General features: G+C 42.3%; 1 protein-coding gene across 1 annotated transcript in view; it reads left to right on the forward strand.

Annotated features, from left to right (window-relative positions):
• The window catches only part of MYBBP1A (MYB binding protein 1a), a 62,073-nt gene that overhangs the window by 23,266 nt on the left and 25,157 nt on the right, over positions 1 to 13,650 (forward strand). The window contains exons 17-23 of the mRNA XM_063297696.1: positions 793 to 954; positions 2,485 to 2,649; positions 4,926 to 5,083; positions 5,942 to 6,076; positions 7,843 to 7,966; positions 9,181 to 9,312; positions 10,575 to 10,643. Coding sequence (XP_063153766.1) covers positions 793 to 954; positions 2,485 to 2,649; positions 4,926 to 5,083; positions 5,942 to 6,076; positions 7,843 to 7,966; positions 9,181 to 9,312; positions 10,575 to 10,643 — 945 coding nt within the window. The remainder of the gene's footprint in view (positions 1 to 792; positions 955 to 2,484; positions 2,650 to 4,925; positions 5,084 to 5,941; positions 6,077 to 7,842; positions 7,967 to 9,180; positions 9,313 to 10,574; positions 10,644 to 13,650) is intronic.

The raw sequence follows: 13,650 nt of genomic DNA on the forward strand, positions 1-13,650 counted from the left end.
CAGATTCCTTCTGATTTCTGGCTATTGTAGACTAATATAACTCCTCTGCATGCATCGTCTTGTCTAGTATGTTGTTGTCAGTTCTGACTAATATAAAGCCTCCAGGATCACAGATGAAAAAGAATCATTTTCATTGCCTGCTAACTGATGGCCTTTTTACCTGGAGGGGCCAGAGATCGGCCCCAGAATAATTTTCTTGTACCCCAAGCATTCGTCATTTGCCAAAAGTTTGACCATATTTTTACTGACATTTGTTAACCACTGTGAGGTTTTGCAGATGGGAAACTCTTATTGTTAAAGACAGAAGGATGGGTTGTTTTAAACTAAATACTTTCATATTGTAGGAATCCAAAAGATAATTTCTTTGCTGCTTTGGCAGATTGAGCTTAATTTTGCTAATCTGCCACATGGATAGCAACTTAGTGCATTCATTTTGGTAACCCATGGTTTGTTTAATCATATATTAGAACAACCATAATTGGCTGGGTTTGTACAGCACATTTATTGATAAGCCATAGTTTACAAACCATAATGGCTGGCTTTGTGCTACTAAAGCCATGCCACAACTAAAGAAACCGTGATGGTTTAGTGGGCTATGGAACCCTGCCCAATCATTGTAGCACTTAGGAGTGATTTATTTTCCCTACCCTCCATTAATTAATTAATTAATATTGATTTATATGGCCGGCCATCCCACCAGTGCACCTCTTTTCCCCTTATAACGTTGAAGATTAAACTAAAGAGGGATTAGGAGTTACAGCTAAAAAAAAACCCTATTCTATTATCTGGCAGAAACAAGATGAAGAAAGTGGGGAGAGTTCTGATGAAGACAGCTCTGAAGAAAGCGATGGGAGTGACAAGGAGGCTGGGGAGACAAATAGTGAGGGCGAGGGCGAACCAGATGAGAACTTCCGTGCCATGCTGAGGAATGTTTTACAAGCTGGGAATGCGCGGGTAAGTTTTGGAGAAGAGGCCTTAATTTTACTTATGTAAACAGTGGGGCTCCTGTGCTGAGAGAAACACAGATCTGCCCAAAGAATGGTGATCTGCACTGTCTGAAATGGCTGTGTTAGAGAGGTGGTGAGCTACTGCTTCCTGCTGGCACCGCATGAAGTGGTCTGCTGACTGTTTTACAAAAAATGTGCTCTGGGACCTTCAATAATGCAACCATAGGAATGGGGTTCATTTTTTCATTGCCTCTTGAAGGTAACGAATTTTGATTGTGGCAAATCTCAGCCTTAGCCAGCTGGCATGAACAGTCAGCAAAATGGCACTCATCGGTCTGTGGCTGCTGGTCATCCTTAGTCTTTTTGGGGATGATTTTTAAAAATGTCCCCCCTGTTCATTTCTTTTCTGAAGGTCTTGTTACATACTTCTCACAAACCTTGCGGCCTCCTGACATTGAAGTGTGCTGAGAGGTGTTCCATTGTGCAGAACTAGCTAATGGATTCATTTCATATTTATTATATTTATACCCTGCCTTGCTTTTAAGTGAAGTACGTGGATAAAATCACTTCAGTTTTCCTTGCATCAACAACCCTCTGAGTAGCTGGGGCTGAAAAGTAGGAGCTACCCTAAAGTCACTATATATAAATTCTATGACTGAGTGAGAAATTGAACCTGAATCTTCCCAGTCCAACCCAGCCACATCTACCGTATATACTTGCAGATAAGGCCATCTGCAGATAAGCCAACCCTCAAGTTTTTAACCAAAATTTCATGAAAATGTGCTACCCAGAGATAAGCCAACCTGCATTTTTCATGGTATTGGTTAAAAATTCAAGGGCCTGCTTAGCTGCAGATGGGTTTATACACTGGAAATATGGGTATTACTTAAACTTAAAAAAGTATTGCTGTATATACTTGCAGATAAGCCCATCTGCGGATAAGCCAAACTGTGTTGGGACGCGGTGGCGCTGCGGGTTAAACCGCTGAGCTGCTGAGCTTGCCGATCGAAAGGTCGGCGGTTCGAATCCGCGTGGCGGGGTGAGCTCCCGTTGCTAGTCCCAGCTCCTGCCAACCTAGCAGTTCGAAAACATGCCAATGTGAGTAGATTAATTGGGACCGCTTCGGCGGGAAGGTAACGGCGTTCCGTGCAGTCATGCCGGCGGACAGGTCCTTACGGACAACGCTGGCTCCAAGGCTTAGAAACGGAGATGAGCACCGCCCCCTAGAGTCGGACTCGACTGGACTTAACGTCAAGGGAAACCTTTACCTTTACCTTTGGTACCTAAAATTTTCAGCTTATCTGCTAGTACATACAGTAATACTAAACTCTCCAAGGATGAGTTTGCTGTTGGTATATTGCTGCCTTTCCCCCACTTGGATGTCCTTGAGACAGACAGACTGACTGACTGACTGATCAATCAAATTTGTCACCACCCATCTCCTCAGACTGGAGGGACTCTGGACTGTAAGTCTCATAACTCACTGCTGGAATGGTCTGTGAACCTTTGCTCTTTTTTTTTTTTTTTTACATCCAAGGAAGGAGATGACAGTGATGAGGATGTGGATGATGAGACTATGATGTCCCTCGATGAAAATCTTTCATCTCTCTTTGCTGAGCAGCAGAAGCGCATCCAAGCCAAGAAGGATGAGAAAGAAAAGTTGCGCAAGGAGAAGATCTTGCGCCGGGACTTCAAAATCAAGGTGGGAGGCCAGGCTTTCTGAAATTACGGCCTGTGACTAAGGTCAGCAATACTTTCAGCCGCTGGGCACTATGGTGGAATCTCTTGAGTGGCATACCATGCCCTTAAATACCAATAAGTGAAAATATTCAATGACCAAAAATTTGTTATGTTTTTGTGCTCGTGTCCTTGAGATCTTGTGCAATCTCACGTGAGGATCAGAATTTTACCCTAGCTTGGGCATTCTTAATTGAAATCTTGTGCAATTTCAGCCACCGGATTTCCTTAAGAATTGTTCCACAAAATCTATTCAGAAATATTTAGGATTCTGTGTTGTCAGCATCTGCCATGTAAGAAGCTCTGGGAATTATTTTGAAAGTCTGCTCCTATGCAGAAGAGGGAGGCAGAGATCATGTCAAAAGAATGCAAGGGCCATTAACCGATAAAAGAGACAGTAAATGAAATCTCAGCCTTGGGAAATTAAGTGAAGCATAAGGAAGTTACTTAAAGTAACTACACCTTGATTCTGCATGGTATAAGAAAGGACAGAGGAAAAGATTGTGCTGTTTCACAGTACAATAGAGTTCCAGTAGGCCTTGTGGAGTCTGTTTCTTGACCTCCCCTACTTCGAAGGGCCGACAACTAAGAGCTTAATAGCTGTAGTATTTTCAACAGAAGAGAATATCTGCAGCTCAGGGCTGAACTGTGGAGTTCTTGGTGCTCCCTGAGCTTGGTGGTTTGCTTGCAGATGTTTCATTACCCAACTAGGTAACATCTAGTTACCTAGTTGAATGCATTGAGTTAAATCAACAATGAATTCATTTTAAAAACAGTTCTAAATTTGGGGGAATAGTAAGAGCTCCTCCCTCCCCCTCCCCAAAGCAATGATGTGCAAGCCCTTTTTGGTTGGGAACAATTATTTTAAGGACTTGGTTTATAATTTCTAAACTGTTAAGAGGCTGCTGTCATCTTTTAGTTAGGACAAGTTAGGGTTCCTAGTGACAGCATGGACAATTGCTCCCAGACCTCACCTATCTCCAGTAATTCTTCACCACTTGGATTCTTTATTTTTACCTCTATTTATATTATTTATTACTGTATTTTATTTTGTGTATTTATGGTTATAGTTTTTAATCGATCGTTGTAAGCCGCCCAGAGTCCCCTGACGGGAGGAGATGGGCGGGGATAAATTTGATTGATAGATAGATAGATAGATAGATAGATAGATAGATAGATAGATAGAAAGAAAAATCTCTCTTATTCTTCTGGAGGCAATCAGGTAATATCTTGGAATCCATCTACCCACCGTATCCATTAATGTCCCTTAATGTGTGCAGCCATCAGTAGACACAGAGAGGTAAACAGCATTTACACACTATTCAAAAGAGACAATAAAAAACCTAGGAAGGAAGGAAAAAGACTGGAACACATCCTCTCCAGCAGCCAAGAGTCAGATAAGCAGGGATCAGCACCAGGCAAACAATTGGGCAGAAAACAATACTCTAATTAAGGAACCACCAAGGGGGAAACTACCTTTTTACTTCTTTAAACCTTGCCAAACACAATTATTTGTTCTAGTCCATCCTCCACTTGCATCATGTACCCAAACTGTGTGAGTTGCTGCTTGCTGATCATCCCCTGAGAGGAACAGCCAGGCTTTAGCTGATCCATGTTTGATTGATTGGTTCTTCTTGTAATCCATGGTACCTTGATTACTGTTTCCAAATCCCTATTTCACAGAGATCTCATCTTCTTTCTCTCATTCTTAGTCTCCAGATTTCATGGCTGTATGTTCCCACTGTAAAAATCATTGCTTTAACTCTTCAGTCTTGGAGGTGTTGTCACTGAGATGTCCTTATCCTTTCTGATCTTGTCAGATAAATTGCCTTTCTCCCTAGACTTTTGGTCTTTTTTTTTCCCACTTCTGCAGCGCACCATCCATCTTTATCTGTTCTTGAGCCCAAGAAAACAAGCCTCTCATTTTTACTTCTTTGCTGTCAGTTGGGCTATTTTAATGATGACCTCCAAGGGTCACTATAAGCTCATGAACTGGAGTGGGATATTTAGTTAGCAATTCTTGTTTGGCTTAAAATCAAAAGAATGGTGCAGTATCTTTTGTTAGGACCACATGAAAATCACTGATTTCTATGCTTGTTTTTTTCCTTTCATGGATTAGATGTTAATCAGCGAAGGAGTTCAGCCATGGATTCCTTCTGCATACCTCTTTCCAGGTTTTTTTTTCCATAGTGGTTGGGTTACTGCTAATGTGATATACATCTCTGTTTATTTCTCATTCAGGTCCTGGATTTGATTGAGTTATTCCTGACGAAGCAGGCAGGCAACCCTCTTGTCTTCAGTGTCATTGACCCCCTTCTCTCTGTGATTGAGCACAGCATGAGCTCAGACTCCAACAAGCAAGAACAAGATTACCTCCGGAAGACTGCAGATATTTTCACGTGAGTTCAGGGGTGTGTGTGTGTGTGTCAGAGAGAGAGAGAGAGAGAGAGAACTATAAACATGCCAAGTTGACTGTGCTGGCTCAGGGTTTTTTTTTAGTCATCTTGACCAGAATTTAATGCAGTTCTCTAGAGCAATGTTTCTCAACCTCAGCAACTTTAAGATGTTTGGACTTCAACTCCCAGAATTCCCCAGCCAGCATCTTAAAGTTGCTGAGGTTGAGAAACACCGCTCTAGGATAACTTTTTCCCAGTTTGATGACTTTCCAATCTGTTGAACTGTAACTCCCTTAAGTTGGAAATAATGTTGAAGATAATGGAAGTTACAGTTCAGCAATTCTAGAAGACTCCAAGCTGGAGTAGACGTGCCTAAATACAGGCATGCAACTTTTCTGGGGTGTGGATCAAACTTACTTCTGAGTGGTGCCTGGTGGCCATGCTTCCCAAAGTAGTGAGTGGGGCAAGGACTGGATATTATTTTATTCTATTCAGATTTACTATAGCTAGAAATAATTAATACTAGTAGTCTGCAGTTACATTTTTAATAGCTTTCGCTTTCTATCACATTAAGGCACTGAAATTTGGTAGCAACTTTTAGAGACCTCTGAGAGCTGAATACAAGCCTTTAGTGGGTGACATGTGGCCGTAGGGCTTCCAGTTGTGTACATCTGGCTTAGAACCTCGACTGTGCCTCCCTCCCACTTCTTCCCTGGCACTTTATCTGTGTGTAATTGTACCAGTTGCATGGATTTTAATTAAGTCTTGCTTAGAGCCAGTCTGGTGGAAAGGCCAAGCACAACTGTGGCATTTCTCTGTGATAGTTAATGTTGTTTGTGGAATGTTCCTTTTGGTTTTCAGGAATAGTTTGTGTAGATCCAAGCAATACTGCAAAAATGTGTCCTCTATCCAGGAGCAACTGCACACCCAGCTAGAAAGTTTGGTGAAGAGAAGCTGCAAGCAGAGTGACTCCTCAGTAGCCCTCTATTACTTCAGGTGAGTTCTTGGCCCAAAGCGTGCACACACACAATGCCTTTTTAGGTTCTGCTTGAGTACTGAAAGATGTCTGTATTCTTAACTTAGAACCCAGAGTCTGGAACTTTGAGATTGCAGTTAAGAGAAACAAGGTATCAGATCTCTCATTTAAATAATAGGAAAGGAAGCGGCCAATCCTTAATGATTTTAAAGGAAATCTGAAGGCAACCCTTGATGAAGTAGTTGAGAAAAAAAACTTTTCTTGAGCATGCTTCTGATGATGCAGATTATGTGTCCTTTGCAATCACGTCCGAATGTCTTCAATGTTGCAGGATATAGTGTTCTGTTTCTGCAATAGGAAGGGGTAATCGAGGTGGGGTGGGAAGGTTGCTAATCAGTATGCAAGGGGTTCTTTTTATCAATGACTGGAGGCACAGCATAGATAAAAATGGTACACAAAGCAAACCTTTTTTTCACTGTCATAACTTTGGTTGTTAAATGAGACAGTCGGTAAGCGAAGACTACCTGTATTTTAGCACAGCTGTTCCCCAACAATAGGCTGTGGTCCCAGCTGGGCAGAATTAACTCCACCTTCCTAGCTCTTATGAGTTGCTTTAGCCACATAAACCAAATTCCTCTTATACTCCAGGCTGAACTGAAATGACCTAGGCACCTATTTCAGAAGCGGCAGAAGCAGCATACAAGTTGTACTAAGAACAGCTGCAAGCTGTGTGAACTCTGCAAATGGAATGTGCTCTTATTTTGCTACTTGATTAGCACTATCCTGAACATTAGACATCTGCCTTAGATTTCTCCTTTCCATCTTTTCCCCTGGGGGGACCTGTCTTAAAACCATCATACTAAAGATTAGAATTTCCTTTTAGAAATTGAAAGGTTGAGTTGGTCTAGCATTGTAATCTACACCCTGATAACTTCCAAGGTGGATTCTTAGAATGTCCTTGTTTGTACGATTTTATTGAAAATGCTTCAGAAAGTGCAGCCAGTAAATTAGATTGCTAACAGGGTCCAAGTGAACAGATCAACCTTGAGATGGTTTCAGAGGTTTCAAGCTCAGTTTCAAGTGCTGATTTTTATTTTTGAGGTTCTGCCTGCCATACAGGTTAGTCTTCGTTTAGCGACTGCCTTGGACAGTGACCAGTTTACAACAGTGATGATAAAGTAACTTGGCGACCAATCCTTGCATTGACGACCTTCGCAAGTGTGTAAAGCAAAGGAAAACTGAAGTAAGGTTATAAGCACAGTTGCGGTTTCACTTAGCGACTGCTTTGCTTAACAACTGAGTTGCCGGTCCCAATTGTGATCACTAAACTACTCGTATAACAACTTCATGGGCAGCAATTAGCCCTTGCATTGAAAATTTCATCAGAGATCTTTCTCTAGATTGTTATCTAAAGTTGGAGGTGATTAAAAGTAGCCATCTTTCCTCCTTCATTGAATAACCTTCCCCTGACGGCTCGCATTGCATTCTCCTCACTATAGTATAAATGCCAGACTAAAAATAAATGTTTGCCTGTTCTTTTACATTGTGCACAATAAACTTGCAATCTCAGCATAGAACTCTCTGAACAGCCCTTTGCTTGCTTTATTAATTGGGTTCCTTTTTAATTTTATTAAAGATATCTGTGAGCCACTCCAGGGACCTAATGTTATGCTGCAAACGCAGAGTTTAGGTTCATGTGTGTAAGTAAATCCATCCTGACTTTTGCTGCACAGCGTTGTACATTTAACAGCCCCTTTCTTTGGCCGTTTCTTCATTCTGCTTTTAGTGGATCATTGTACCTTTTCCGAGTATTGAGGGGAAATGCACCAGCTGATGAAATGGCTTCAGAGGGTGCTCAGACAAAAAAGAAGTGGAAAAGTCTGGAGGGAAGTGAAATGTCACCTGGACAGGTAAGGGGTTTCTTTGTCCCGTTTACCTCCCTTGGGCTGAAAAACACAGCTTTCTTTTATGTCAGAAGCATCTGCCAAGGCGCTTTTGTATTGAGAGGATTTGCCGGTGATGTCACTGTTGCCTGGGGATGCCTGAGGTGGCTCCTTTCATGTCCCTGTTATTTTCCCACCGAAGTGGTACCTATTCATCTACTTGCATTTGCATGCTTTCAAACTGCTAGGTTAGCAGGAGCTGGGGCAAGTTGACGGGAGGTCACTCCGTCACTCAGCTTGCACTCTCAGGTTTCGAACTGCCGAGCTGCCAACCTTAATGGTCCTCTGACTCTGTGTCTTAACCACTGAGCCACCGCAGCCCCCAACAGAGTTCTATACTGCTAACATGGGTATGTTTTGGGCTGTCACAGAAAATGCCTCTCGCATCCTGATGCTCATCACCAATCAGAGCCTAGTAGGGAAATGCACCAGCAGAAATTTCCAATCACATCTGAATCTTGGCTGGATTTGTGAGGAATCTGATGCTGAACTTCCAGAGGGATGGCATTTTTTCTCACGGCACCCTGATTGTGGAAGTCTGCATGTTTGCTGGGCATCATTATTACCTTTTAAGCTTCATCAGCTCTTAATGCTTTTCAAGTCTGTCACTAGCTGTTAGTATTACCTTGCAGTCCATCTGCTTCTATAGTGAACTTTTAAGAAGACAGTTGAAGCAGAACGATAGAGCATAAAATACTTTAAATAAGCAAGAGGATGCAGGTAACATTAGTATATGTGTGTGCATATGCACATGTGTGGAGTAATGCTGTGCAGATATTAAAAATTATTTGGAAGTGTATGGACTTTGCGTGTGCTTGGCACTTTTGCGCTATTCATTAAAGCAGGCCATTGATTTCAGGCTTCTGTGCAAACCTCAGAAAAGTGCCATTGCTTTTAGAGTCTTATTAATTTAATGAATAGATTCATGAAAGCTGTGGCATCTTTTTTTCAGGCTCACATGAGGTCCAATGTGCTTCTTTTTAAATTATTTTTTGAAATGTGTGACTCTGATATCCATTCCCTATTTTCATGTATTTAGATGGCAAGCCTACATGTAAATCATAGTTTTATTTTTCTGCTCTGTGTAGCATCTTGCACAGAGCTATTCTCAATAACGGTTGGATTGTCGTAAAGATATATGACTTGCAAAACACTTTATCCTTCACCTTTTACCGTTCTAGCATTTTGATCTTGGCAGTGTGGACCTGGAACGGGTGACTGCTGTGTATAAAGAGGCCTTGAACTTGTTTTTGACGAAGCGTAAGAGCCCGCTGACAGGAGCCATGTTTCTTGACCTCTTTGAACGCCACCCGGTAGGTAAAGAATGTGCCTTGCTTTCCTATTTTCCACATCACTACAGGTAGTCCTCGCTTAATGACCACAGTTGGGTGCAGCAACTCCATCACTAAGTGATGCATTCGCTAAGCGAAACATCATGTGATTGTGATGGGCTTATGACCTCACTTCTGCTTCTGTCAGTAAGCTAATCATCCACGGTTGTTTAGTGAGCTGTCATGTGACCGCGACTTGTGATTTTACTGCTGGCTTCTCCATTGACTCTGCTTGTTGGAAGCCGGCTGTGAAGCATGCAAATGGTGATCATGTGACTGTGCGATGCTGCAATGTCCATAAATGCCCGCTGGTTGTGAAGTGCCTGAATCTTGATCACGTGACTGTGGGGATGCTGGAACACTTGTAAGTGTGAGGACCGGTCGTGAAGCTACTTTTTCAGTGCCATTGTAACTTTGAATGGTTGCTAAAGAGGGCAGTTGTTAAACAAGGACTGCCTGTATTGGCCTTGGTAAATGCATTGCATGTTTATTTGTTGTCCATCAGGTGCATGGGATGAAAGCATCCTCCCTCAAAGGAAGGGCATGTTTTGCTTTTGGACCATTCAAAGAGCAGTCTTCCATACTTCAATTAATCTATGCTGGCAACTTTCAAGTGTACTGGGGCTTCATCCCCCCCAAATTCCTGTAGTGGCTGAGAATTTTGAGAGCTATAGTTAACACATTTCAAGGGAGTCAGTCCAGGACAGACTAACCTAGGGAGCTGATTTTTCTTGTAGAGTTCCTTCTTCTGAACGTCACATAGACATTGTGGCACAAATGTCAGAGGCACATCCTGGGCAATGCCTGTGATGTCAATAAAACCAGGGAAGAAGCAGCTCTTCATGCAGCATCCTGTTTCTCACAGGATGTGAATAGGGCGTGAAGGAAAGGGCATGAAGGGCATGAAGATGGAAACAACTCCAATGGTTGTTTCCTCAGAACTGGCATTCAGAACTGGTAATCAGAGGCAATACCTCTGAATGTAGGGGATGTATGTGGCCATCCCATTTAATAGTATTGATGGTTTCTGCTATGAATTTGCCTAATCCCCTCTTAAAACCACCTGATCTTTCACCACACTTCGTGACAGTGAGTTTCACTAATGTCGTTCTTCCTTCTGTCTGATCCACATCTCTTTTCAATTGAACTGGATGCGAGTGTTATGAGAGACTTCTTGTTGTCCATTCCCAGGGTATACTTCCAAATATGGTACTATTAATTACCAATCTTTTGTTTCCTGAAAGGTGATATGCAAGCAACTAATCGATATAGTAGTCAAGTCGATCACAGACGGGGCCCGGCAGCACCAGCAGGTAAGTGCGGATGCAAACAAATTGAGAAGGGAAATATGGTGTGTTTTGACAGTGGGTGATGTGGTGCCGATACAATTCTGCCAATCTCTTTATTACGTTTAAGAGATCATACACTAGGTCCGCACCTTCCACTGAATGATAATTTCATTTCCTAGGTTTTAGCTTAATAAAATGTTTGAACCTAGCTACTCCTGTTTGTAATACTTGCACCCTAGTGTTATGTAAACCAGGCTATTACAGCTTTTGCAACTAATCATGGCTTAAAATAATTCCAAGAGATAAGAATATCTGTAGCTCAGGGCTGAACTGTGGAGTCCTTGGTGCTCTCTGAGCTTGGTTCTTTGCTTGCAGACGTTTCATTACCTGATTAGGTAACATCATCAGGGTGAGGGAGGTTGGGGTTTGCTGTCTGTTTATATGCAGTAGCTTGCCCTGCCTGTGTTGGTAGGGTGTGGTTTTCTCCATAACTTGGTAGTTCCTTGATTAGGGTATTGTTTTCTGCTTGATTTTTTTGTCTGGTATTAATCCCTACTTATCTGGGTGTAAGCTGCTGGAGGGGATGTGTTCTGGTCTTTCTTTTTCTTTTTTAGCTTTTTTACTGTTTCTTGAATGGTGTGGAAATGTGGTTTAACTCTATGTGTCCATTGATGGCTGATTTGTCTGAATGCCAAGCTTCTAGGAATTCCCTAGGATTTTTTGATTTAGCTTTGTCTAGGATGCTCACAGTTTCCCAGTTGAAACTATGGTTGAGTCTGTCCATGTGTTGTGAGATGAAGGGGTTTTTATTGTATCTTCTGACTGCTCGTTGGTGTTCATGGATGCGCTCTACTAGTCTTCTGCCTGTTGGTCCTACTTAGCGGCTGTTACAGTCCTTACGCTGTATGTTGTAGAAAACTCCTGCTTTTTCTTCTTGGGCGACTGGATCTTTTGATTTACTTAAGATGCTTTGGAGGGCTTTAGCTGGTGATGCCGTGCGGTTGTAATAGTCTGTTGGTTGTTTCTGAGATGTTTTTGATGTGTGGTAGTGTTATCCTTCTCATAACTTGTGTTGGTTGTGCTGTAGTGGGTTGAGCGGTCAGGCACTTTTTGATAAAGTTGAGCGGGTATCCATTTTGTTGGAAGATGTTGTACAGGCGGTCTGTTTCCCTTTTCTGGTGTTCTGGGTTGCTGCAGTGTGTTTGTACTCATCTGAATAATGTTCTTATCCAGCTTCTCTTGTGGGAGGTTGTGTTGTTAATAATTTAATAACAATTTAAAATAATTATGATTTAGCATAATTTGTTAGCCCAGCTTATGAGTTCCTGTCTCATTCCTTCCCCCCCCTAATGTACATATTTCCTTAGTGGTTTGGCATTACACCTATATTAATGCAAATTATGATTAGCACCTATCAAGGTCCCTAACTTTTTAACCAAGATGATGACAGTTGCATTACAATCACTCATGGAGCCTTAAGGTTGGGAAAGGTTATGCTAAACACTGTTCGAAGGAAGTACAGAAGAGGATAATTCACCATTATTTTTCCTCCTACACATTCTTCTGTCAGGCTTCTGTAGTTTGTGTTCTGTCTTTTCTGATCCTAACTGAACTCTTTCTTAATCAGGATTTGTAAATTAGCAAATCAAATCTTTGTTCGTGTCTAGTTGCTGGTGCAATAGTGCAGACGTAATGCTAAATCATGATTAATACTCATAGGAGAAGGAGATACCCTGTAGCTCAGTCCCACCTATCAACTGTCCAGGGTGGGAAAACCTGTTGTTCCTAGCAACTCCATGGCCATAGTGGGGGATCCTGGGAATTAGTGCAGCATCTGGCAGGCCACTGTCTTAAAACTTCCTCAGGGCCAGAATGACATAATGCTGAATGACTAGGACTTTTTTCTCATAGCTCTGTTACATTTCTGTGTCTTTACGATTCATAGTGGCTGCTGACCCTTTCTACATTCTGCCTCCCTTCCATGTGACAATGTTGCCACATCTTTGAATAAGCTCTTCCCTTTCTCTCTCCCCCCACCCTCTTCGCAATTTGTAATAAATAACTTTGAATAAATATTAGATGGGAAAGGATGCCCTGGTGGAGCTGCTAAAGGATTGCCTTGAATGTCTGGCTCGTACTGCGCTGTAGTTATAATCCCAGAACGTGCCTAGAATGTGGAGTGATGTGAGAAGATTGTTTTCCTGTGCTTCCTATCATTGTCACCCTGATATTGTTCATAAATGTTGATCCCCTGGCTTCCAAATGTCACACCAAGACAAATAGGGATTGTCTACTCATGGTCACTCATGCCCTAGTCACCTCCTGGTTGGACTATTGTAATGTGCTCTACATGGGGCTGCCCTTGAAGAGTATCTGGAAACTTCAGCTGGTGCAAAATGCAGTGGTGTGGGTGGTTATGTGTTAAACGTTAAACCTCTGCTCTGCAAGCTGCATTGGTTACCATTTTGTTTCCAGGTCCAGTTCAATGTGCTGGTTTTGACCTTTACAGCCCTACATAGCATGGGACCAGTTTATCTGAGGGACCACCTCTCCCTGATCACATCTGCCTGTCCCACCAGATCCGGCAGAGAGGGTATGCTACGGATCCAGTCAGCTAGGGAGCTACATTTGGTGGGCCCTAGATGGCGGGCCTTTTCTGCTGTGGTGCCTGCATTGTGGAATATCCTCCCCCCTAAGTTGAGGCTGGCTCCATCGCTCTTGACTCTCTGAAGGTCCCTCAAGACCTGGTTGTGCCATCAGGCCTGGGGACCCCCGGGGACTGGTGAACTAGTGAGGTGGCTCCGTTATTATTAACATCGCCCACTATTTCTTCTTTTTAGCCTTGTTTTTTATAGTTTCTAATGTTTTATGATGATGATGATGATGATGACGACGACGATGATGATGACGATGATGATGATGATACTAGTAGTAGTAGCAGTAGTTGTTGTTGTTTTGGGTATTTATTAACTGTTTTTAGCTTTGTTGTCACTTGTTTTGTGAGGTGGGTGGCTATATAAATTTGACAAAT

This window comes from Candoia aspera, chromosome 1, assembly GCF_035149785.1.
Source record: "Candoia aspera isolate rCanAsp1 chromosome 1, rCanAsp1.hap2, whole genome shotgun sequence".
Lineage (NCBI taxonomy): Eukaryota > Metazoa > Chordata > Lepidosauria > Squamata > Boidae > Candoia > Candoia aspera.